We start from the raw sequence: 24,304 nt of genomic DNA, 5'->3' as shown, positions 1-24,304 counted from the left end.
TCAGCCCTAAACACCCAAGATCTAGCTGGTTCTTCCTTTCTAATGTACTGCTGTGTCTTCCTTAAGCTCAGATCATCCAGGAGCTTCTTGTACTTGAATTTTCCTGCATTAATGCTGAATTGAAACGTCTTTTTTGTTTCACTGCCAGGCTGGTCAATCTCTGGGACACACTTGTGCAAGGTGACGCTTATCAACACACTTACAGCAGGATGCAGTGCTCAAAATCCACCAAAGAAATCCGACCCAGGCCTGAACAGACCCACGGACAATGATGTCTAAATACAGCCCCCTTTTACAACTCAAATCTTGCATGTGGCAATCCAGAAAAAAGAAGGGCCACATTTCCACCCTCACAGGCAGAGCTGGGGGAAGAAACTTTATTTTAAGGCGTTAAAAGAAGACCCAGCACCATCAGCAGCTCTCGCTGCAAACAGCTATTTAAGGTGCATGGTCCTGCACAGCTCAGGGTTTCCAAACTAGTTCCTTATGCTGCTGCTCTAAAGACAACAAACGAACTGAAAATACTTGTACTAGAAATACATCAGAGAGAAATCAAGTAGTTCAAAGGCACAGGAGAAATGTCTCCTTATTCACTAGGATGAGCCTGGACCGTCAGTGCCCCGTGGCCACAGCCCAGTGCTGCAGTGCCATGGGTTCACGGATCCTGAGCTGGAGCATCTTCTCCCCAGAGTGTCTCCGACCAGGATTTTACCCTCTCCTGGCTTTGAACCTTTTGAATTCTTTCAGATCACCTTTGCAAAGCTTACTCCATCACCCACAGAGTCACAAGTACGCACTGATTGCTTCAAAGGGAAGCCGAGACCCCCAGCACGGCAATGCAGCTCTGCTTGCTGGGGTCTTAAAAATAAGAAACACAACGCTTCCCTCTTCTTCTTCCAGGACACCTGGCCAAACACTTGTGAGATTTGCTGCAGTATTGCCAAATCTTGTGATTTTAAGTTCTGTGGTTTGCTTTGGATCTGTTTGCTTCAGTTCCCGCCTGTTATTTGGATAACCCAGACCCACCTGGTCATTCACAGTCACAGCAGACAAGTTCTCAAACTCCCCTTACTGGGTGAGAAGACGCCAGTTGTATAAAACCCAGGAACTGCCTTACCTCTGCAAGGATCATTCTTCACTAAAAATTCATCGAGGGCCATCCATCCTCCACCGACGCGAACCATGACTGTGCTCCGCAGGATACGGACCAGCCGCAGCTGCTGGGAATCGCCGAACTGCGGAGCCAAGAAACAGTTCAGACAAGGGGGACACGACAAGGGACACTCGGCTCCTTCCTGCAGCAGGCTGCACCAAATGCTTTTATTGAGCTATTGAATACTTTTAAGGTTTCTCCAGATAGGTTCTTCTGGAATAAGTGCAGGCCAGTACCAATTTACAGGAGTTTTTCTGCTGTGTGGTTTTAAGATGATGCAACTATCCAAATCCTTTAGTTTTAAAGCTGGAAAGAGAGAATTTTTTACAGTAGCAAATGAGGTTTTGGAATTTGGTCTTTGGATGGGTTTTCTCAGCCCAAATTGTAGTTTTTCCTTTTATTGTGAAGGAAATAGAGGCTGGCAATGCAATGACCCTCCTGGTGCAGCCCATGTGGAAAAGAGCCGGCCGATTCAGATCACTGAGTGCCAGTGAATCAGCAAGGCAAGCAGTGCTGCGTCACCGCTGAGCGAGAAACCTCTTATCATCAAGTCTGAAGTCCAGGGATTTCACTGAGCCTCAGACTTGACCCCCACCAGCCAGAAAGCCCCCACCGCAGAGATCGCCCAGTGAGGATGTTTTGGTGAGTGCAGAGTGATGGGAATCCAGACAGGAATCCCGCAGCAATGTTGATTAGTGATTGCAATGTTCATTAGTGATTTTAAACACCTGCAATGTCAAACAAGTGCGCCCTGAATCAGAAGCATGTGTCTGTTTTTCAAAGCTCCCTAAATCTCCTGGCAGCCAAGCCCAGGCTCCTGGTTGCCCTCTGCATCGGGCAAGCGGCAGAGCCGGTGCAGGACACTGGGAGCCTGGCTCACATGTAGCAGCTCCATATCCAGGTCTACAGAGCACCTGCTGTGATGAGAAGACAGGGGAACCAGCCTTTGAAAGCAAGACCATCTTCAGAATGATTAAAAAAATAAAATAAAAATAATAAAAAAAGCAGTAACATTTTCCCTGGGTGGATAAGAACACAAAAACCAAGAGATTAAATGAAAACAAGAGAGTGCAAAGCCACACTGAGATGGGTCGCGCCAGGCAGAGGGGCAGGAGGCAACAGCATCTCCGGCTCGCCTTCCCGCAGGGACATGGGACCCTGGACTGTGGACTGGTGGGTCTCCCTGCTTGGGGTCCTACCAAAACGTGCTCGCCCCAGCACGGTGGTGAAAGAGGTGCCGCAGCCGTGCTCGGCACAGCCGTGGTGCCCGCGGGCAGGGAGAAGGGCAGAGGAGCTGCCTTCCCTCTCTCTGGGCTCTACCTAAGGTGTCCTTCCAAAGCTAGTTCTGCACCAGGGAAAACCAGGGACAAGTCAATTCTCATTTCCACTGCCGCATTTACACTATTTTTCAGTTGCTGTTGAAAATGTTTCTGTAATCACTACCTAAATTAAAGCCAGAGCTCTCCTGGATCCATCCACTTCCAACATCCAAGTTTGTTTCTTTTTGGGTATGTTTTTGGTAGGGCACCATCATTCCACATGAAAAATATGCTTTTCTATTCAAGTAGGGGCAGTGGGCACATCATAACGGCACATGATGCTCCAGTCCCATTAAAAAAAGAGCTCTGCCCCCCGAACCAGCCGGCACTCAGGCACACTGCACCTGATCATCTCGGGTCATGATAGTAATGGGGATATACATGCAGGTTTTGTGAGCCTTGCTCCAGTTAGGAGTTACTCAGCGGGTGTAGTGGGGATGAGGGTTTAGTTATCTTTACCTATGGGATTAAAGGGGTGGACTCAGCATTCTCATTCCACGGTGATTGCGATCCAAGCCCACCCAGAGCCTGGTACAGCCCTCGTACAGGTAGTTGTACCCCTGTGATTTCAGCTGGACTGGCTGCTCCCCAAAAGAGGGCAGTCCCAGGCACAAGCCTGTATCTCAGTGCTGCCCACAGCAGGGTGCTGTGATTTGCCACCAGTTACCATCAACATCCCCAACGTATCCAAGAAAGGAGCCACGGAGAGAAAAAAAGATCTCCATTTTGGAGAAATCCTGCTTTTTCCATTGAATTTTTCCCCTTTTTCTGCCCAATGTAGTCTTTTTTTTCGGGTGGCCCTCCCAGCTCAGGGCACTCCTCTGTACCAGGCTCTGCTGAGCAGCGCTCACAGATCACATCCTCCCACAGCAACAAAGGACAGAGCAGCATCACGGACACACAAAGCTACGTTTGTTAAAAAAAAAAAAAAAAGAAAAAAAAAAAAAAAAAGAGGTGAGAGACAGCATCGCAAGGCAAACTGTACCTGATTGCCGAGGAAGAACTACGGAGGGAGAGGAGTTGTGGAGGCAGAGGGGATGGAGGGGGGGGGGTGAGGGGGAAGGAAAGTCAAGAGGAAGAGGAGGGGAAAGAAAAACAAGAAAAACATTTATGGGATTAACAGTGCAATAATCATGAAAACTGTTAACTGCAGGTAGTTAGAAATCTGTGGGGTTTATGCTGTTTGGGTGTAAGGTAGAAGCTCGGGGAGCCTGGGACCGGTGCAGCCGGGGAAGGGGGGGCGAGCGCTGCGGCTCCGCTCCTCCCGGCCGGAGCATCAGCCCCCAAAACAGCAGGCAGCTCTGCTGCCAGCTCGTTTCACCAGTTCACCTCGGTGAACGATTTGAAACATAAACAGCAAGCTCGTTACAAAGAGATTCTTTAAGGAAATTATTCTCCCTTCTTCGGGAGCGAGCTAAGAAAAACACAGGCGTAAGGTACACTCATCCACGAGGAAAACTTCAAGGGCGGCTGCTGGTGGAGTGAATGCAGCATTTCACGGGGCCGGTGGGCTGGCCGTCCCAGAACAGGGCCACTTTTATGCTCTCCCGATTTGGGGAACGCCCTGGGGCCGAGGATAGCGCTGGGCAAACACGGCCCAGCCACCTCCGCCGGGAGCCGGAGGACGAGGTCTCCATCTCGCCCCGGGGAGCCCAGGGGGGTTCCCCCTTGCACCAGGCTGGGCACCCCGTCGGTGATTCCCCCCCTCCCCTGCCCACCCCTGTGGGAAGAAGGAGCAGGATTTGTGCCGCTGGGGCAGCGTTCGGCCCCCTCTGCCTTACCCGGTATTTGTTCTCGCCGATCTGCTCCACTTGAAATCTCTTGGCACACTTGCACTGGGCCACTTGCCTGGTGACCTGCCATCACCAACAAGAGAGGTAAGGGACCAGGATTTGGGGAGTTTTCCCCAACACAAGGCACTGCTTGGATAACACACAGCCCTAGGGAGCCTTTCCTTCAAAAACATGGTAGGTACAGTCAGTACCAGCCAATTATTTTGGCTCGGTACCACCACAATCCTTTTTTTTCCCTCCTTTTTGTCTTTCCCACTGCCAACCCACAGCCTGAACCACCCCGACACCCCGAGCACCCATCTGTTTTGGTGCTTTACCTCATCTTCGATCTTGTCGGCATCAGTGGTGGGGCGGTAGGCATCCTTGTTGGGATGGAGAGCAGCCACAAACTCATAGTAATCAATGTAGCCGTCGCCGTCACGGTCAAAGATGTCGGCCACCGCGGTCATCTCCAGCTTCGTGGTGGGGAATTCTGGAAGGAGAGAGAAATGAGCAACCGATGCAGGGACCTCACTCATCAGAGCTGGGCATGTCGGGGCATGGTCTGCACCTCGGTCCTTGAGCAGAGACAACCTTGTCAGACCGAGGTGGCCATTTTCTGAGCTCATTTCAGGCAGGCAGGGACTTACTAGAGGCCAGGATGCCGTCGATAAACTCCTGCCGGGTGATCTTCCCATCTTGGTCTTTGTCGATGCGCCGGAAGAAGTCCATGACGCGGGATTTCTTGTGGTTCATCCAGCGCATATACTTCTTCCGCCAGACATCGAAGTCAAAGTTTGCGAACTCCTTCAACTGGAAGGAAACCCGTGAGAGTCAGTGGGGGAAATCCCCAAAGGAGCAGCACCCTACAGCACCCTAAACCACCAGCCTTCAGGTGAGGCCGTGCCCGAGCTCCCGGCGCTAACGCTCACTGCCCACCCTCCTGGGAAGGTTTATCTAGGTTTATCCAGATGACCCCCATTAACGAGGGGGCCACTCAAATCGACTTTCCAGAACAGAAGGACACACAGCGTAGCCGACAGCCACCACGTGGACTGCGCATCACGGAACCATCGACATGGGATGCAGCATCCCCCACGCTGGTATACGTACACATACGCAGAGATATCAGCTACTTGCACACAGACACACACACCCCCCCCCCATCTCTGGTCAGGTATTTGGGGATGCTTCCTCGCTTGGGATTTCGCCTAACGATTCGCCAGGCTCTGCCCGGGAAGAATACCCATTGCTGGCATCGTTTTGGGCACGCATCTTCCCTCTCCCTTTCCCTCTAAGCAGCTGAGAAGGGATTTCTTGCTCGTCTTCCAGGTAAGACAGCAGCTGGGGCACATCTCAGCTCTGCAAACCCTGGCCCTGCGGCTCTGCCACCAGCCTCAGACGAGCCACTCACCCTCCAATTTAAACTAACACCCTTTTTATCCCCCCACCCCGAAAGGACTCCCATGACCCCACCAGCTCAAGCAGCTCACAGCAAGGTAATGCAACAATTTTTAGCGCTTTTTTTTTTTTCTCTAGACATTCTTGGAGTTAAAAGCAACAAAGAAAAAACATTAATACGTATAAACTGAACTGACCTACAGCAAAAGCAACAAAAAACAAAAACACTCACTTCTGGGCATAGCTGCTTTGTTAAGCATAAATAAAAACAAAAATTATATTAGATGTTTGGAAAAGATATAGACAGTAATTGTTAAACTAATTACTAGGAGTAAAGCAGGCCTGGCTGTCATTACCTCTACAGATACCGACTGCAGGGGCACAAAGCAGTTCATTAATGTGCAGTTAATTACAGAAGGTAGTTTTCACCCTTAATATTTCAGGAGTTATTATTTCCTTTTTCTTTTGGTGTTTTCAGAAAAGCAGCAGCAACTGTCTGCAAGAGCTGGGCAATTCAAGAGGCAGCACTAATTTAAAATGCTTCTCACACCTCTCCGGCAAGCAAACCCCAGCACCGCTCCCACCCACCCTGCCCAGAGCAGCCGGTGGCCGTTACCTCCTCCAGCCTGTCCAGGGCATCGTTAAGTTTCCGCTGCCGCTCCAGCGCCAGCAGCCAGACCTGCTGCCAGCGGGCCGAGAGCTGGTTTATCCGGGGGTTCTTTGTTTCCGACTGGGAGATAATGGGCATGCTGGGGGGGGTGGCCTGACTCAAGGATTTTCCTGGAAAAAAGGGAGAAAAGGAATTGTTTGAGGTGGTGGTGATGGGTTCAGCAGGTCCGAGCAGTCCAGGAAAGAGCAGCAATGAAATACATTTTATTTTTCAAATAGAAAACCTCCCACAGCCTTGCTGGCTGCTCTCTGAAGGGATGCAGTGTTCCCAGGTAGGACGGGGCGATGGACGGCTCTACACCGAACCCCTCCCTGCGCTCCCTTTGCCCTTGGGAATTCACATTGGACTCTAGCTTCAAGAAACAACATAAAAAAAGACCTCACAATCTCATCACAAAGCAACTACTGACAGAAAGAGAAGAGCAGCGACAGCACAAGCTTCCCCAGGCGCAGCACACCCCAACATGCGTGTTTTGGCAAATGCCACCTGGATTTTTGCCTCCTGACAAGTTTCAACTGCCTTCCTGGTGGCTGTCAATGCAGGATGCCTTGTTAATTGATAATCAAAGTTAATGAGTTTCCTATGCGTCTCATTTCCTCCCATCGTAGCACGTTTCACCCAAAGCTGCGTATCAAGCAGAGACATACTGTTGCTGCGGGACTTCTCGATGAAAGGCCCGTGGGGGGGCTCAGTAGCTTTCCTCTTGTATGTCTTCGTGACCCGGTCCACATCTGGCTGTTTCCGCGTCATCTCCTCCATAAAGGACTGTCAAAATACGGAAGGGACAAGAAAACCTTTGCGGTTTCGAGATGTTTTCGGTCTCCTGTTGCTCCAGATCCTTGCTGGGACATGCCAAGCCCGCAGAGGAGATGGGAGCGTTAAGCGCCGGCAACGGGGGCTTGTGGTCAAGCTATTGCGCAGCACTGGCTTGGATCTGCAAATGTTCCGAGTTCATCGCCTGGGTTGGCTTTGCTTTGCTCCCAGGTGACAGCTCCGGTTGGGTGACATGCTGTTTTAATAGGGACTTCCAAAAGAAGTCCATGCCTCCTCCATGGAGGGGCAGGAACAGCCCCTCCGCCCCTCTCCCGAGTGCCCGCCGTGTTCGGCGCTGGGCTCACCTGGTGTTCGGAGATGAGGGCTTTGACCTGATCAATATTTTGTGGCATGGGCTCCTGGTCCCGCTGGATCAGGGTTGTCTCAGCCCACTGGATCCAAGCCAGGAGCTCTTCCAGAAGCTCTGCATTCGCCACCAGCTCGGAAAGCGCAGACTCCAGTCTCTGCTGGTGCTGCTTCGCCCATGTGAGAACCTGTTGGAAACGCAGAGACGACTGTCAGCCCAGCATGGGGAAACCCGGGGCAGGAACCGACACCACGTGGCCGTCCTTGGTGGGGGTGTCCACCACCGCCTCTCGCCGTCAGCCTGGAACAAAGCCTGGTGGACTCACCTCCTCGAACCTGGCTCGGATGATGGTGATCCAGTGTTTGATCGTGGTGATGCAGTCGGGATGGCAGGCGGCCAGGATGACCTCCCCCATGCCCACCGCCGCGTTCACATCCACTCTCTTCTCCTCCACTTTCTTCATGAACTCCTGAAAGGCCCACATGAATTATTTTGCAACAGTCTCCCCCATAAATTTTGCTCGGGTTGCGTTTCAGAGCTCCCCGCTACCTTGTGCGCGTCGATGAGGGACTGCAACGCCTCGGCGTCGTCGGGAAGCGCTCCCCGAAAGCGCAGGGACTGCTCTGCCTCCGAGAGCCACTCCAGCAGCATGTGCACGGCCGTCCTGAACTCCTCTGCCTACAGCGACAAAAGCATAGGCGTTAGCTATCCTCCTCCTGAAATGGGCTGCTCCATTCACTGCTGACAGCTGGAGAGACAAAGGGCTGAAAGGGACTTTAAAAACAAATTAAAAAAGGGGGGAAAAAAAAGCCCTTTCTGTTGGCCTGGGTTTGTGCAGAACCAGCAGACGGGTCCCCCAGTGGCCAGACACCTCCCTCCCCTCGGCATCATCTGCACTGAAGAACTAAATGTTTTTAAAAACAGCACAACTACCTGTCTTCTAATCAACTTGGCACCTGGGTAGTTTATTCTGTAAATTGACATAAAAACTACTTAAGAGCCTTTGACCTTTTTTTTTTCCCCCCTTAGCTTCAATCTAGGTCTCTCTCTTGCACTGGACATTAGCAAACACCAGTCTGGACAGTCTCCGATCACAGCTCTATTCCTGCTGTGCACATCGGCGAGATCTTTTCCTGCTCCCTTTTCAAATCAGCCTTTATCAGCTCTTCTTTGGGGAAAAGAATAAGCAAGTAACTGACACCAACCCACTGCTTTGCTGCTCTCACTCGTAACTGCTGCAGGGCTGGGGTGTCCCACTCAGCCAGGAGATCAGTCACTGGGCAAAAACCTCTTCTCGGAGGTTTGTGTTGACTTCCCGGCACAAACCTGGAGCCTGGCAAAGTTCTCTGAGACCGTTTCCACCCGTAGCCTTCTGCTCACCTGCTTCAAGGCCTGTTCGAGGCGGGTTTGTTTGGACACGGACAGCTTGCACACCGTGTCCCACCGGTTGCTCAGCTCCTGCAGCTGCACCTTCACCCAGGTCGTGTCGTCCCGGCTGTTCTCGATGAGCTCCCGGCCGGAGCGCTTGAGCACCTGGACTGTCCCCGTGCGCTTCCCCAACTCTTTCTGGAAGACCTGGAAGGAGAGAGGGCAGAAGCCGAGCAGGGCTAGTCAGTCCCAGCAGGTTGTTTCATGTCAGGGGAAAAAAAAAAAACAAGGGGGCACATCTGAAGTAGTTAGAAAATGGGTTTTGCACCCACATTACGGATGCACCACAACCCGGTGCGACGGGAGGGTAGGCAGGCAGGGAGGTAGGCAGCACAGGCAGCTCCTGAGCGCATTTCGGTGTAGGTACACATGGGCAGGAGCCCCAGCTTTGCACCCTGGCAGAAGCAGTCGTGACCTGGAGCAGGCAAGCTCTAGCCCCTGCTCAGGCTGCAACGCAGCAGCTGCCTTGAACGGACGCCCAAGCCCTGTCCAGGGATTTCAACGTATGACCTAATCCAAACCCAGAAGCGCCAGTCTCCAAGACACACTGGAGAGAATTGCCAAGACCAAAGTTTATAGAGGACTATAAAATCAGCCATCTTTACAAGACTAAACTCTCAACAGATCTGACTGATAGCATCTGGGAAGAACAAAGCTCCAGCTCCTGTAGCCTTCCCAGTAACACAAAAGTTTCTTCCCACTTGTTCGCCCTGGTTTTTGCCCTCCTTGTCCACCGTAGTAAAGCAAAGCAGCGAGACATGTAGCTCTGCAGCAAGGCACCAACTCTGGCTCCTCTGTTCTTTGGCTCTTGGGGAAGACAAGCCCCACGCGTGTCTCAGGGAAGGGCCGGAAAAGGCGCTTTCACCTTGTGAGCATCCATCAGGTTCATGACCAGATCCAGGTCACCGTGGACAGGCTGGTCTTCAGCTAACTGGGGTTCCACCTTGTAGAGCCAGTCTACCAAGGCCTGCAGCGCATCCATGAACTGGCCAGAGAACAAGAGGGCTTCTTCCAGCTTGTGCTGCCTGAAAAACAAACATCCTCGTAAACTTCCACAAACAAACTCGCCTGCTTTTAACATGTCCCAGTGACCTCCTCCAACCACCCCATGAAATCACCTCCCCTTTGATAAGAGTCCTTGGCAAACGAGCGCTGTTGGTACAACACTGGGGCTGGACTTACCTTTCCACAGATTTGCCGCACACTGTGTCCCACTTATCCCGGACTTCTCCCAGTAAATTGTCCAGCTTTTGAGTGTCATCTGGAAGCAAGGCTTTTTCTTTGAGGGCTCTGCCTGTCCTGATAGTGGTGTCGTAGACGGGCTGCTTCCCCCCCAGTGTCTTCTGGAACTCCTGGGAACCGGAGAGAAAACAAAACTGCTTCAGAAAGCCTGGCCTTGGCTCTCTGAAGATACAGGGTGCTCGTGAAGAACCCCAGCTGAACATTTTCCGTGGCAGTGGTAGGCATGGACATGTCTTTCCCCTGTCCTGACGGCAGAGGAGATGTTGCCCTGCTCCCCCTCCTGACGAAGCACCCTTCCAACCAGCGTCCACAACCGTCTTGCTTTGGCAAAGCTCTACCTTGTGTTTGGAGAGCTGGAGCTTGATTTTGTCGGGATCATTGGATATCTCCAGCTCTGAGTCCAGGTGATTCTCTGCATCCTCCAGCCAATCAATCAGTTTCTTCCAGGCTTCGTGGAACTGCAAAGAAACAGGACCAAGTTTGAAACTTAACATTGGCTGTGTCCTCAGTCCCTTTCTGGTCTTGGGTTCTCCTGCCCTCCAAGGCCAGCCATACCCCGGGCTCTGTCGCACCCTTCCCACATTTCTTACCTGCTTGGCTCGCTTCCTGGCATCATCGAGAGCCCGACCCCGCTCCACCGAGCGCTGGACGACTTTCTCCCAGCGGGACTGGACGCTCACCAGCAGGTTCTTGATCAACACCACGTCCTGCTTTTGACTGAGAAACTTCAGCTGGTTCCCGGTTTGATCCAGCTCGATGATCCGATCCCGATGAGCGTTTACCTCGTTGGCGAACACCTGCGAAAGGCAAAGATGTCCTCCTGTCTGTAAGGGGAGCTGGACGTGCCCACGAGCAGCCCGTGGGTGCAGGGGAGACGAGGAGCTACCCTTGCTCCCTCCATCCCGGGGAGCCGTTGGGTGCTCGCAGCACCGGTACCTTGTGCTCGTCGATCTGGGCCAGCACAGCGTTGAGGATAAGGCTGGCTGGGGGTGCGATGTTCAAGCTCTGCTCGGCCAGTGTGAGCCAGTTGATGAAGTCCTGGAGGGAGTTCTGGAAGTCCGTGGCCAGGGCCAGCGCCTCCTCCAGCTTTGCCTGTCGCAGCGGGGAGGGAGAAAAGGAGGCAGGGGAAGAAAAAACACAACACGGAGGGTGAGAGCTCACGATCCGGAGTTTTGCAGACAGAGGCAGCCTTTGTGTCCCTGCCGAAACATCCCTCTCACAGGAACCTCATCGCCTCGGCCCGGGAACGCGACGTGTTTACCAAGGGGAGAGGGTTTCAGTGAAAGCCACCGCTTTCTTTCAAAACAAGAATCGCCCCTGAAAGGGGAGACCTTCATCGGCACACAAGCAGCTGCATCACCCTCAGCTTCCTGAGAAAGGAATCGCCATGGGGAGAGCGGCTCGGTAAATGAGGTGGGTATTTCGATGGCAACAGCTGCAGCACCGCAAATTTATTCTGGGCTGAGGCCACCGCGTCCCTTGTTTTATCTCATCACCGGCCAAAAGCCTAGGATGGAGTCAGCTTGGAGAAGGATTTGGCCTGCTGTCTTGCAGAGGTCCAACAAAGCCTGCCTTTCAGAGCCGCAGGAGGTTTCTTCCCACCTCCCCTCTACATTAACCTAAAATGCAATTTTACTCTCATTTTCTGTCTGATTTAACCAACTCTGATGACTATGTAGAAAAACCAGTAACAGTTTGATGCTCACACAGCACCACCTGAAAGACAAACTCGATGTGCACAACCAAGAGAGAGGTTTTCTAAAAAAAACCCAAAAAACCCCTGAGCCCTCCTCTCCAGCCCTGACCAGCTCCATTCCTCCCAGGAAAGCAGGGAGCAACTGCGGTCAGACCGGCTCATGGCGCAAGGGTGGATGGCATCTCTCCGCCAACACTACCTTTCTCTCCTCCATCTTGGTGCTGACCAGACACCACTTCTGCTCCAGCAGCGCTACGCTCTGCTCCGTCTTTGAGCCAGAACCAGAGTCGTCACGGTTCAGCAGCATCAGTCGCCCCTTGGCCAGCAGCTGACTGTAGACGTCTTCTTTGGCTTTGAGCTGGCTGTACAGCTCCTGCAAGGGAGGCATCACCGAAGCGTTAGACAAAGAGCTCGGAGAGGGACCGCAGCTTGCTGCGACTCGGGGTGATGAGAAAATTAGGTTTAGGGCAGGCACCAGAGTGACAGCAGTGCGTCACTTTGAGCAGAGAAAGGCGGTCAAAGCATCGTGATGCTTGTCCCAGGCATCAAGTACAAAATTCTCCGTAAGAAGAGACCAGAGGAGCACTCTTCTTCCCATTTGATACAGAAGGGAGAAGTTTTGATGCTGATATTTGACAGACAGGAGCTTGCTGAATTAAACACATTAAAAAATCTCTCCTAAGAAATTACCATGTGGGCATTGAGTTGTTCCCGGGCAGTTTCTGGCAGACCTCCTGTGGGTTTTGATGCCGACAATTGGCTCTCCATCCTCGTTAGCCACAGGAGGAAGTCTTCAATCTCACCATGGAAACCCTGGGCCTGTTCAGGAACATATTATCGGCCACGGATCAGATGACATCAGCCACCATTGATCATGCGCCAGGGTTAACGCTGTGTTTGCTTTGAAACCAGATAAAGAGGCAGAGCTGGATGCACCAGCACATTGAGGAGGGGTACACATGGCATATCCTTAACCATGTGGGTGTGCCTGGGCTGTGCCATGCTTCTGGGCAGGCACCGAACCAGTCCAGGACTAAGAGTTAGATGAAAAACTTGCATAAAAAAAATCCCAGCATCTTTCTAACTCTTTCCCCCTTCATTTCCCCCCAAAGCAAAGGGGCAAGCAGACCCTCAGCAGCAATCCACTGCACAGAGGGATACCCCCGATGCGTGTCCCCGACCTGCTGGAGCGTGGACTGCAACTGCTGCTCCCTCTCCTCCGTCTTCTGCAGCACCGACTCCCAGCATGAGTTCAGCTTCTCCAGGCGGTTTCGCAGGCTGCTCGCATCGTCCCCTGCGCTCGACTCCAGCAGCTCGTTGCCCGCTTTGTTCACCGTCTCCACGGTCGCTTGGTGGGCCAGGACGTCGTTCTTCAGTACCTACACGAGATGTGTTGGGCAGATGTTGGACACGTCTCTAAAAGGCCCTGTTAATTCCTACATGCTCTCATGGACACAAACCAACTCAAACCCTTCATGAGAAATAAAATCCTGCAACAGGAATAGACTAAAAATGGACCTAGAGTGGGAGTACTCACATGGTGCTTTGCAAGTTCAACCTCGATGACTTTTGGGTCTCCATTGATGGGTTTTTGCGCGTCAAGCAGCTCCTCGGTGTGGGTCAGCCAGGCCATCAGCTCCGCCAATGCATGCTGGAACTGGCCGAGTGCCAGGAGAGCGGCTTCTAACTTATGCTGGGCAAGGACAGGGAAGGAAAAGGAAAGTTTAAGTCAGGAAGGAGGGGGAGCATCCCAGCGAGTTTCAACCCCGCACTTGTGAAAGCCCAGATCTTCTCTCTACCTGTCTGTGAGCAATTTTCTCGCCCAAATTCTCCCAGAGATGTTTCAGCTCTGTCAGTGGTTCCTTTATGATGTCTCTGTCTGTCTCATCTGTAGCTTTTTTTAGCATCAGTTCACCTTGGTGATTAAGCTTTTCCATCTCAATCTGCTGCTGGTAAACCTCCATTTTAAACTCCTGCCAAAACAAGCAGGACAAAAACCAGAACAAAATGAATCACTGGAGCACAAGCTCTGTGATGCAAAGCAAGCACTGGAGGTCTGGTCCCACTCCGCCCGCGTACCTTCATCTCATTCATTTGCTCCTTAACCGTGTTGAGGTCAGTGCCGACAGGAGACATGTTGCAGAGTTTGATCACGGCGTTATCCAGCCAGTCAAACATGGCCTGAAAGGAGCGTAGACATCGTTAGCAAAGGGAATAGCAAAGCGTGCTCCTCCCACAGCTGGTCGGGGAAACGGGGCTGGTGCCTCCATCACCCTGCAACCACGAAACTTGGTCTTTTGGGGCAGAGATGCCTGCTTGGCCAGCACTCGCTTCTGTAAGCTTTTTCCTTCCCTCTCCTGCTTCCAGCACAAGGACCTGACGGCAGCCAGGCTCATCCTGCTGCTTCATGCAGAAATGAAAACAGATTTAGGAAGGCAAATGCAATCAAATATCTGCTCTTCCTTGGAGCTGGTTGTTGAGCCCAGGCTCTATCAGAGGCTGCAAACGCTTGCCCAGGAGAAGTTTTCTGCTTTGCATTAGTGTAAATCCCAGTACAACGCCAGGGAGAGGATTTGCAGTGGTGTTCCCAAGGTCTACCCCCTCCACACATACAGCCCTGCCTCTTACTTGAAGCGTATCTTGGTATTGCACAGCCGACTGCATGGCTTCTTCAAGCTTTTCAAGCCTCTCCTTCCACGTTTTGTTTAGATTCTCCCACGCGTTGTTCATCTGCGGAATACAAGATTGCCCACAAAATTCATTAGGCTCTTCTACTGGAGCTCCCACTTGCTCCTACCTGATTTTACCTGAAGGAGAGGCTGCTGGTTTTCCTACCTCATCAATGCTCTTTTTCACTTCGGGTTTCTCAGTTTCGCCACAGGCAAAAATTAAATCGGTTCCAAGGAGACGGATGAACTCCAGCTCTTCGTGCAAGCCGTCCGTCTCCTCTTTAATAGTCTGCATATAACACAGCGACAAAAGAAAAATGTTTTTTTATTAAATGCTCTTCTAAAATTGCCCTATGAACAGGAGGGCTAAAGCATGGAGAGTCTGTCCTGCTCTGGTGTCCTGCACCCTGGCCGACAGCCCGACACTGGACCCCAGGACCAGGTTAGGCAGCGAGCAGATGGCCGTCCGGCTCACCAGCATCACCACCACCAACCTGGTCTGCTCCCACCTCTGGGAGCAATGCTGCTGTATGCAGGGGTTAGGGGAGCTAAAATAAGAACATCTCTGTTTAGCTTGACGTGTGCCTGAACTGCCTGGCTGAAGATGTTGTTTACAAGAGATGGACTGTTTACAGGAGTATTTTGTCAATGTAGGAATTAGGTTTTGAGACTTCAGAGTTGCAAACCAAAGTCAGAATGGTTATAAAAAGGAAACAGCAAGAACAAACTTAGCAAAGCATAAAGAAACATCCCTGCTCCCTGAGGTCCAAGTCAAGTCAAATCCACCTGAAGTGGATTTCACCACTTATTTGAAACAACCAACAACATACAAATCCAAGTCCATCCAGCTTTACGCTTATCTCTGGTCTAACCAAAATCTAAATATACACTTCCCACGCTAGACAGCACTCAGATGCCTTCGACTCAGACTGGGAGCAGAACTGCGCAAACTTCCACATCACTCAAAACAAGTGGGCACACAACTCTGACCGCACGCTCGATAAGCTTCCCAAAACAGCAGCAGATAAAGTGATTTAAGCATCATTTCCTTGTCTGGAACAGGGGGCGGTGGTGGTGAGGGATATGTGAAATACACTTCTGTTTTTTTCCTTGCAGTTCCAAATTGCAATGGAAGTAACATTTCGTAATCTGACTGACTGCCTACAGAACTGTTCTACAACCACTTCTGGCCATGCTCATATCTAAGATCTGTCCCAGTTTAGCTTACAAGCTAGGTGCAGACAAGCTCCAGACAGAGGTACAGCCCCACGGTCCTCACCTCTGCCGCTTCCACCTGCTGCTTGATGATGGAGGGGTCAATGCCTGGGCTCTCTAGGTCATGAACGATGTCCTGCGTGTCTTTGATGGTAGTCAGGAGGGCTGCCATGTCGTACCAGAACTTCTCTGCAAGCTCCAGGACATCAAGGAACTTCATTTCACGTTCCTCCGCCCGAGCTTTGATGTCTTCCCAGAAGAAGACCATCTGATCCAACTTATCCTGGATGACTGAGGAAGGGAACAAAAACATTCAGTGAAGAAGGAAACCTTTTTATGACTCAAATCCATTTTGCAAACACTTCCCACTTAGAAACAGCCGAGAGAATATTCAAATGGGAATGATGACCAGGACTATCAGAGCATTAACTCTGAGACATACTGAGGGACGTGAGAAGCTCCAGCTTGCAGAAATAAAGCCTTTATTATGCGCAGGCAAGCTCAGGGCAAATTTGCCCACACACTCTCCTCCAACGAACCTCTGTTCTGGCCACCTCTAGCGTGAAGCCTATGCTCACTCAGTCCATGAGCTGGCTGTTGAGCTGCCAAGAAAGGTGCCAATTAGTGCCAATCGTGTTGACAGGTCTTTTTGTGCTGGGGATGTTCCTTCCCGCCATTAGATGCTGAATCGACACCAACAAATCATTTCACAGGGGCCACCAACGGTTGCCACAAGAGACCAGCTCAGGGTGATGGCTCAGCTCGGCTGAGCTGGAACCTCTGCTTGAGCAGCCACAAATCCTTCTTTCTGCTCCGGCTGATACCACCCTGTCTGCTCCAGATGGAAGCAGGCACCAGATAACTGTGTGCAGAGGACTCATCCTTTCTCCTAAGGCCAGGAGACCCTCTGAAATACGCCCCTGGGACATCAAAGCCTCCCCAACAGTGACAGGGCCACGGTTTGGGTAGGAGAAGCTGGGCACTGCTACCAGCCCAGCCAGCACCCCCTGTTAAATCCACCCGGAGATACCTTTTGCTGCCAGGTCCTTGTCCGCTCCCTGCGATCGGCCGATCAGCTCTTCCCCACGGCGTTTCAGAGCCTCGAAGGAGGGCTGCAGCTTCTCCAGCTCCACCGTGGCATTTTTGTTCTCACTGATGCACTCTCGGATCTTATCGACCTCGGCGGGGATGAGGGGTGGCATGCGCAGGCGGGAGGAGAGGGTCTCCAGCGTCTCCAGCATGGGCTCGATCTTATCATGGAACTGGAGAAGAGCAAGTCCATTAGGGCAGGGCGAGATGAGATTAAGCAACGCTGCATCGCTCCCTGCGTGTGCAACAGCCCTTAGCGCTGCACCCAGCGGCCTCTCGGAGAGGACAAACATTGCCTGCACCAGCAATTAAACCTGCAGCCTCCTGTTCACACCTGCCTCTGCTTTCCTCTGCTGCCAACAGCCCCAGGCTGCACCAGCTCAAACCATACGTCAGCCATATAGACCCACAGAGCCGGCACAGGCAACTGTGAACCAAACACAGCAGCGATTTGTCACCAGATTCGAGCCTACAAAATTCATATTTTTTGACCGCTGTCCCGCTTCTTGTGGACAGGCAGCGTGGCAAGAAAACCCAATCCCGGTGGTTTGAGCATCCGTGCAAAGAAGGTGCTGGAAAAGCGCCTGTGTTTGGTGCTGACGGAAATCTCCGCTTGGTGCAACGCCAGCGAGAAAACCACCCCGGCAGGGTCAGCGGGAGATGGTGGAAGGCTGCATGCACACGGGGAGGAGCGAGCTGCCACGGAGCTGAGGCTTCAACAAAAGCAGAACCAGAAAGCCAAGAGTGAGGGGGGGTCTAGCAGGGTTTACTATTATTTTTCTTTAAAGAAAAGTCAACTTTGGCCTTAAAGATCCCAAACCATCTCTGCTGGTGAGAAGGACAGCTCTGCACTCTGGCTGCCAGAGCTCTGGTCCGTCTCTGCAGGACACCGGTGTTGGTTCGCCAGTTCTAACAGCAGAGAGGAGACAGGCTCTCGGTGCAAAGTTGATCAGGGGCACGCTGGCTCAGCCAACAAGCAGGAGCAAACCGGCAAGTCCAGCTAGAGCAGAAAGCTCTGTGCATCAGTGTAAAACGCTCTGAAAGCAAAACCTCTGCTCTGCAGGAAGCATTCTCAGCAGAAGCTGGCCACGGCTGAGACCAGGCGGCAATGCAACGAAAGCCATCTCAGAAACATGATTTCAGGCCCCCGGAGTTAATTTTTAAGCACGTTTTGCTGAGCTGTGCATGGACCAGAAATAAAAGTCTGGGTGTAAAATAGAATCAGCCCAAAGAAAGAGTGTAAATGAACATCTGTGGTGGTGGGGCTTACCTCCGTAATCTGCAATGGTGGGACGCAGTCAACACAAGAATGAAATGGGACCATGTGGGGAGGACGGGCACAGGCAGCAACACACACAGACAACACATTCCACAATGGTAGTGAGAGATGAGACGGGAGGGAGGTGTGGGGGGGAAAAACTCGGAGTTAATACAAGTGCAAACCAAGAGAAGTGACTACACAATACAGGAATAAAAAAATAAAAACCCAGACATGACAAAAACCAACTGTGCTACGGTAACACAGGGTGAAATGAAACATAACTAGGGGTCGTAAACCCTCAGCGGCAGGAACTCTTCACCCCCTTTCTGGACTTTAGCACCTACAGACTATGGCCCTCCTTTTGTATCTCCGCTCCTGCAGTCACCGACCTCCTCTGGAGATGCCCAGACCCTGGAGACAACCGTTAACTCTCCCATACAAAGGATCCCATGGCTGTTCACTGCACACACAGCTTATCAGAAATGAAACTTATCTCTTCAAGCTCTTTCAAGAGGCTCTCTGGGCCCTTCCAACCTTGGGTGGATGCCAAAACAGCCCCTTTGAACGAGCATCATTACTGAGGTTGTAAAAATTTATTACCCTATTTACTATGTCAAGATTCAAACGCCTTTTCCCCCGCTCTCGCAGCCAGCGCTGAGCGGCAGGAAACTACCCTGGAGGTGTCTGACCACGTTGTGCCTTATAAAGGGTTTTACAATTGTAACGCTCAGAATAAAACTGCATTTCAAAGCACGTGGCTTCCCCAGGAGACTGCGATAAGAAGACTCGGCTCCTTTGCACGCCAGCATACCTGGGTGGACTGCGAGACGGCTTCGTCAAGTGCGAGAGCCCGCTGACACACCTCCTCCTTGATTTTGGCGTACATGGCCTCAGCCGTCGAGTATTTTTTCTGCACCATCTCCCCTTCCTCCGGGTTGAGGTCCTTGAGCTGCGGTCCGATTTTCAGCAGCTTGTCAATATGAGGCTTATGTTCAGCAATGGACTCTCTCAGTTGCTAGGGAATAGAGGGAAAAAAATACATTTGTTTAGAAATCTATTGAAAGCCGCTGCCTATTTATCTCGTGCAACGCTCCAAGAGCAGCGATCGTATCTGGTAGCGAACTCACACCGTGGATTTCTTGACCCAGCATCTGCCAAGCACATGGCACTCGGCTCTTCCTAACATGGCTACGGCTCTGCACGCGCCGGCACGCTGCCCGGCACGGGTCCTTCCCCGGCATGGCCGGCTCCTGACCCTCCCCACAGCCCCACGGGGGACCCCACTGAGAAAATTCGCTTTGCAGCTCCCTACCCTAAAAGCACAAAGCGGTTTTCCCTGCCACAATCAGGCAGGAGATTCGAAGGCAGCCAGGCTCCCTTGGGTGCAATCTGTATTTTAGTAAGAAGTGCTCCAAAGTAACTAGTGATTTCCACATGGTACGCTCACAGCACGCTTGTATTACATAGGAAGGATCCCCCAAAAAGAAGAGAATGGGAAAAAAAAAATCAGAAAAATTTAGAAAAAAGGCGCTCTCGCCTCTGCGAGCGCTGCGCCTCTGTTTAAGGTAGAAGAACCGATGGCGCAGGAGATGCAAACTCTGTGTCCTCTTACCCTCATGTCCTCCTGCTGCTGTTTGAGCTGCTCGTGATCGATGGCCGGAGGGGGCAGCTGGGAGATGAGGGCTTGCGTCTCCTCGATCCATGGGTTCAGCTCCTCGTAGGTCTCCCAGAACTGGTTGACCAGGACCTGGGCACGCTCCAAGCGAGCGTAGCGCTCCGAGTTGAGTTGACTGACGGCTTCGTACTGCTGCACCAGGGACTCGGTTTTCTCCTAAAAAAAGAGGGAAAAGAGTTCTAGCGAGGGATGCAAAAGGGCCCAGGAAAAGCGCCAGCTGCATGCTGTGAGCTGGAAGAGCAGGAGGTGCCTTTGGTGGCCTTCCACGCGTGCAAGCTGTAATTCCAATTAAAGCAGCCTCAGAAATCTCTGCTGTCCCCCCCATCCACAAACACTGCAATAAAAATACGCAATAAAGGGGAGTAATAAATGTAAAGAGATTTCTGCTAACGCTGGTGGGAATTACTAAAGATGGAGTAATTTTAAACTATTTCAGCCTGTGCAAGAGCTGAGAATTCGCCTCTCTCCCCGCTCCGTCTCCCCCGTCGCAGTAAATAGCAGAGGGAGGTTCACCTGGAGAACAGCTTTTTGTTCCTCCCCACATGTCCCAAAGATCTCATTGCGCTGGCTGAACAGTTCATCCATGGAGTCTTTGTGCCGAATAATGTCGATGGAAAAAGCCTGCAGAAAGGAAACGTCCAAAGAAAGGAAAGAAATCAGAGCCGAGCCCAACCTCTCCCCCAGCTCATCCACGGGACCCTCCTGCCTGCGCCAGCTGTAGCAGGCAGGAGAACTCAGCGCCACAGAGATCACGCAAAACTCAGCACAAGTGTCCTGCAGCACACTGAAAATCTGGCTGAAAATGCAGATTACTGCATGTTTTTCTCATGACTCATCTACATCAACCTCTCTCTTTCAAAGGCCTGAAAACAGCTCTTGAAATGAGGTATCAGTCCACTTCCACACCCAGGGTCCTTACGGGAGGAAAAGCTCCACCATCCATTCATTAGCGAACACATTAACTCCCCAAAACGATGCTCTCCAGAACTACATCTACCAACAACTTTGCCGTTCCCAAGGTCCACATGATTAACAGCGGGAAGCCAAGCTGAGCTCAATTTAACTTAATGCTCGACAGTTCAGTCCCCCTCCCTTATAACAATGTCTTTTTTTTTTTTTTTTTTTTTTTTTTTAAAATCCAATAAGCCTATATGCTGCTCTGATTGCCGAGGCTGGTAAGGGAAGAAAAGAGCCGTTTATTTAAAGTGCACGTTCTTTTAAGCATGAGCTCATCTCAAAGATATAAAAAAACCCCAGCGTCTCTTTGTTCCACGTTTGGTTGCTGGGAGGGAAACGAGGAGTCCCCCACTGCAAGGAACAATGAGCAAAAAGCAAATGTAAAAGCATCCTCATTAATCAATATATACATTTCTCTAAACCCTTCCTGCTACCAGCACCTGCAAGACCCAGACAGAGCTCGCTCCAGCGGCCACAGGGAAAGCCTTTGGAAGGAGCAGCTCTCTCGAGGGAGTCCAGGCAAAAGCACCCATCCAGCCCTAAACGGCCGTGCAAAGGTTTCGGCTCCCGCGGACGGACAGGAGGCTTTTTCCTTTAGAGGCCAAACACTTCATTTCTCTAAATCCTCCTTCTCCCTTGTTTTTTCCTTCTACTTACCAAGGCCAAGCGTTGCATCTCTCCTCGTGCTCTGGGCTCAGCGCTACACACCCCAGCTCATCATGCCGACAGCATCCCTCCTTCGCTGCCCACCCCGTGTCCCCCCCCCCAGCAGCGAGCGCGCACGTACCTTCTGCACCTGCAGCTGAGCCGTCGTCTGGTCTTGCTCCAGGCGGATGGGACCGAGAGCCATCAGCTTTCGCTTGGTCTCAGCCACCCAGGCCAGCTCTGCGTCGGCTGCCTGCTCGTACTGGCACACGGGAAAGGACAGGTTAGTGATGGGCAGCAGGGATGGAGCCCATGGCAAGTTGGGGATGGTGGGAGACACGGCGGGGGGACGACCCAGCGGGATGCATGGGGACAAACGCCTCGCCCGGGCATGCAGAGGCAAGGAGGAGAAGGGGACATTGGGGTGGACACAGGTTTCTGACTCCAAGCTCCCCTCCGAGAGAAGTGGCAGCTGCTCTCCCACGGCCAGCGGCTCCTGCAGCTGGTTTTGGGGTGCAGAGCATCACTGCTGCACAGGCGCTCAGCGCAGCAGGGCAGCCACTCTCCTCTACACCCTCCCTGCCCACAGGGAAGGGGACAGCTCTATTTTACACAATCATTTTGCCTGCACGCTCAGCTTCGTGGAGTCAGCGCTCAAAGCCAGCGAGGGCAGTTATTCACAGCGCTCCACAGCCTCCAGTCCATGCAGAACAAGCCTTTTTTGAGAGGACTGTTCGCCTGGAACAAATCTCTGTGCTATCGCAACAGGCGATGACATTTTTCCAGGCCTGAAAGTCACCTGTTGTCAGTTTTACACCATCTACGTCACCCACGCAAGCAAAAGCCCGCAGGCGGGGATAACGTGGTGCTGCCCCGGAGTTATCCTATCCGAACCACGCGCAACGGGATGGGTCAGAAACCAGCCCTGCTGCCACACGCTGCTGGTGGGGCCCGTTCATTTCTTGGCGTTCCCGACGGGATTTGGCCCTCCCGTCGGGTTGCGCTTGCTATCCTTCCCGCCGCCATCGTGCCGCGCGGGCTGGAGCGACGCCAAGCCGCTCGCTCCCACTCTCCCGAGAAAAGCCGTCAGCCTCTGGCGGGGTTATTAAATTACCTGTTGAGACCTCTGAATAGCAGCATCGATTTCTTCCACCCTCTGCTTGACGGTGTCGCTGACCAGCTTGTAGCGCTCGTTGGTGTCCGACACGAGTTTATCCAGCCCTTCGCGGGCTCGCCAGGGAACCAGCTCCAAGAGAGCTCGGCTCACCTCGTTCACCGTGTCCAGGACAAGCCTGTGCTCCATCACCTCCTTCTTCAGCTCCTGTGGAAGGCACCCACGGACATATGTCCTTCTCAGCGCTCTGCAGGTGACATCCCTCTCCAGCTCCTCCCAGGCCTCTCAAAACAGTGAGCAAACCCCCACCGGCTCCCACCCTCGTGTCCCCGTTCCTTGGGTGCTGCTCTGCCAGCCCCCACCTTTTGCCTCTGCTGGAACTGGGGTATCTGCTCGCCGGCGGGGGACTGTCCCCCACTGGAAGCCAGCTCGTCCTCCACTTTGCTCATCCAGCCGGTGAGCTCCTCGTGCGTGGACTGGAACTTGGTGGCCAGCTGCCGAGCCTGCTCCAGCGTGCGCAGCGCCTTGGAGCTGGCAGCGGTGATGTCTGAATAGCGGGTCTTAATTCCATCCAGCTTCTCCTGGATCAGCAACACCTCCTCCCCTGCGAGACAGCAGCAAAGGGCAAATGATGCTGGGCTGGGGGGGCTGCAGGAAGGTTGAAGCAGCCACCTGCCCTGTTCCCCCCCCCCGTTTTAAATAGCTAATTTCAGTCTCACTTTTCTATATATCAGTGCAACTTCGCAGCCTGTTTTTACAGCTGGGAAGGTACTGTTTGAGCTGACATTTTCTACCAGCCAGGGTAATGTCCACCTCCTCCCTGGAACAGGAGGCAAGCGTGCTGCGAAGCCTGGCTTTGCCACAAGCCCCAAAGCCACCACAACTCGGTTGTCAACTAACGTGCCACAGCTCCAAGGAAAAAAGGTCCAGTTCACTCTTTACTGCTATTTCCGAGAGGACAAGAAACTGCAGGCCAAATTCTTTGTAATCACTCTTCCTGCTACGGCTCCCACAAGGACAGAGGTCTGTACATCTGCTCTGAGCAGACCACATCTGAAGGAAATGCATTGCCCCGACCTTTCTTCCCACTCGTAAACATAAACTCACACCCACGTGGCAACAGCAACAACTGCTCAGTATGGGAAAGCAATATTAGGAAAGGGCTGGGTGTATTTTTAACCTCTTTCCATGTGATTTAGCAGCTGGATGCAATGAGAAAACCCTCCCTTGCATTGCAGGGCTGCTCAGTGCTGAGCATCACCACGCCGGTGGTGGGAATCACCTGCTCACGAAGCTGCGAAGTTGGTACTTGGGATTTACTAAGCTGGAGTGCTTATGGCTCGGCATCCAGGTCTGGATGCAAAACAGCTACTTTGGGAGTATCCGAAAGGAAATTAGACCCAAGGGAGAACAGCCTTCCCCTGAACAACATATCGCTGCAGAGCGTGGACTTCCCAGGGAAGATGATGTGGAGGACGGGGGGCTTCCTGGACCTCCCACATCGGCCAGAGCGTGCCCAGATCTTCGTGTTACCTGTGGTTTGCTTCAGAAGAGCTTGCCCGTTTCTAATGGCTTGGTCCACATTCTTCTTCCTGTTCACAATCTCCTCATTCAAAGCCTGGAGAGAAAAGCAATTGGGGTTACACTTCTGCAGGCAGGTCCCCAAATCCTGCCAGCCAGAGATTCTAAGGAGTCCACGAACGGCTCCTACTGAGCATGAGAAGGGTGGACAGCAGATCTGATACTTGTCCAGTCATCCTTCTCCTGCTACGGGAGTTATTGGGCCTTCTGGGACCCAAAGGCTCCAATCTTAGAGCAAACCCATCCCATCCCATTGGATATGTGTTACCAAAGAACTTGCCCTTGGATTAGACATAA

The 24,304-nt window shown here is 52.3% G+C and overlaps 1 protein-coding gene across 29 annotated transcripts in view; it reads right to left on the bottom strand.

The window, feature by feature from the left end:
• Positions 1 to 24,304, bottom strand: part of MACF1 (microtubule actin crosslinking factor 1) — a 148,542-nt gene that overhangs the window by 6,159 nt on the left and 118,079 nt on the right. For 15 of the 29 annotated variants that reach the window (XM_069803044.1, XM_069803061.1, XM_069803055.1 and 12 more), the window contains 34 exons: positions 23,960 to 24,044; positions 22,789 to 23,030; positions 22,427 to 22,633; positions 21,455 to 21,574; positions 20,224 to 20,331; positions 19,648 to 19,866; positions 18,847 to 19,050; positions 18,045 to 18,053; positions 16,716 to 16,947; positions 15,750 to 15,976; positions 14,637 to 14,759; positions 14,430 to 14,531; positions 13,881 to 13,982; positions 13,601 to 13,774; positions 13,339 to 13,494; positions 12,983 to 13,180; positions 12,492 to 12,620; positions 12,001 to 12,174; positions 11,042 to 11,197; positions 10,696 to 10,902; positions 10,444 to 10,563; positions 10,046 to 10,215; positions 9,729 to 9,888; positions 8,816 to 9,010; positions 7,985 to 8,113; positions 7,761 to 7,904; positions 7,434 to 7,622; positions 6,963 to 7,080; positions 6,262 to 6,425; positions 4,895 to 5,057; positions 4,583 to 4,737; positions 4,254 to 4,328; positions 3,458 to 3,475; positions 1,118 to 1,235 (listed from right to left, as the gene is read on the bottom strand). In XM_069803044.1, coding sequence (XP_069659145.1) covers positions 1,118 to 1,235; positions 3,458 to 3,475; positions 4,254 to 4,328; positions 4,583 to 4,737; positions 4,895 to 5,057; positions 6,262 to 6,425; positions 6,963 to 7,080; positions 7,434 to 7,622; positions 7,761 to 7,904; positions 7,985 to 8,113; positions 8,816 to 9,010; positions 9,729 to 9,888; positions 10,046 to 10,215; positions 10,444 to 10,563; positions 10,696 to 10,902; positions 11,042 to 11,197; positions 12,001 to 12,174; positions 12,492 to 12,620; positions 12,983 to 13,180; positions 13,339 to 13,494; positions 13,601 to 13,774; positions 13,881 to 13,982; positions 14,430 to 14,531; positions 14,637 to 14,759; positions 15,750 to 15,976; positions 16,716 to 16,947; positions 18,045 to 18,053; positions 18,847 to 19,050; positions 19,648 to 19,866; positions 20,224 to 20,331; positions 21,455 to 21,574; positions 22,427 to 22,633; positions 22,789 to 23,030; positions 23,960 to 24,044 — 5,092 coding nt within the window. The remainder of the gene's footprint in view (positions 1 to 1,117; positions 1,236 to 3,457; positions 3,476 to 4,253; positions 4,329 to 4,582; positions 4,738 to 4,894; positions 5,058 to 6,261; positions 6,426 to 6,962; positions 7,081 to 7,433; positions 7,623 to 7,760; positions 7,905 to 7,984; positions 8,114 to 8,815; positions 9,011 to 9,728; positions 9,889 to 10,045; positions 10,216 to 10,443; positions 10,564 to 10,695; positions 10,903 to 11,041; positions 11,198 to 12,000; positions 12,175 to 12,491; positions 12,621 to 12,982; positions 13,181 to 13,338; positions 13,495 to 13,600; positions 13,775 to 13,880; positions 13,983 to 14,429; positions 14,532 to 14,636; positions 14,760 to 15,749; positions 15,977 to 16,715; positions 16,948 to 18,044; positions 18,054 to 18,846; positions 19,051 to 19,647; positions 19,867 to 20,223; positions 20,332 to 21,454; positions 21,575 to 22,426; positions 22,634 to 22,788; positions 23,031 to 23,959; positions 24,045 to 24,304) is intronic. The other 14 variants (XM_069803047.1, XM_069803064.1, XM_069803065.1 and 11 more) reach the window with 3 other exon arrangements.

Source organism: Haliaeetus albicilla, chromosome 16 (assembly GCF_947461875.1).
Source record: "Haliaeetus albicilla chromosome 16, bHalAlb1.1, whole genome shotgun sequence".
NCBI lineage: Eukaryota > Metazoa > Chordata > Aves > Accipitriformes > Accipitridae > Haliaeetus > Haliaeetus albicilla.
Note: the sequence above shows the minus strand (reverse complement) of the source record. Positions and strands in the feature narration are given on the sequence as shown.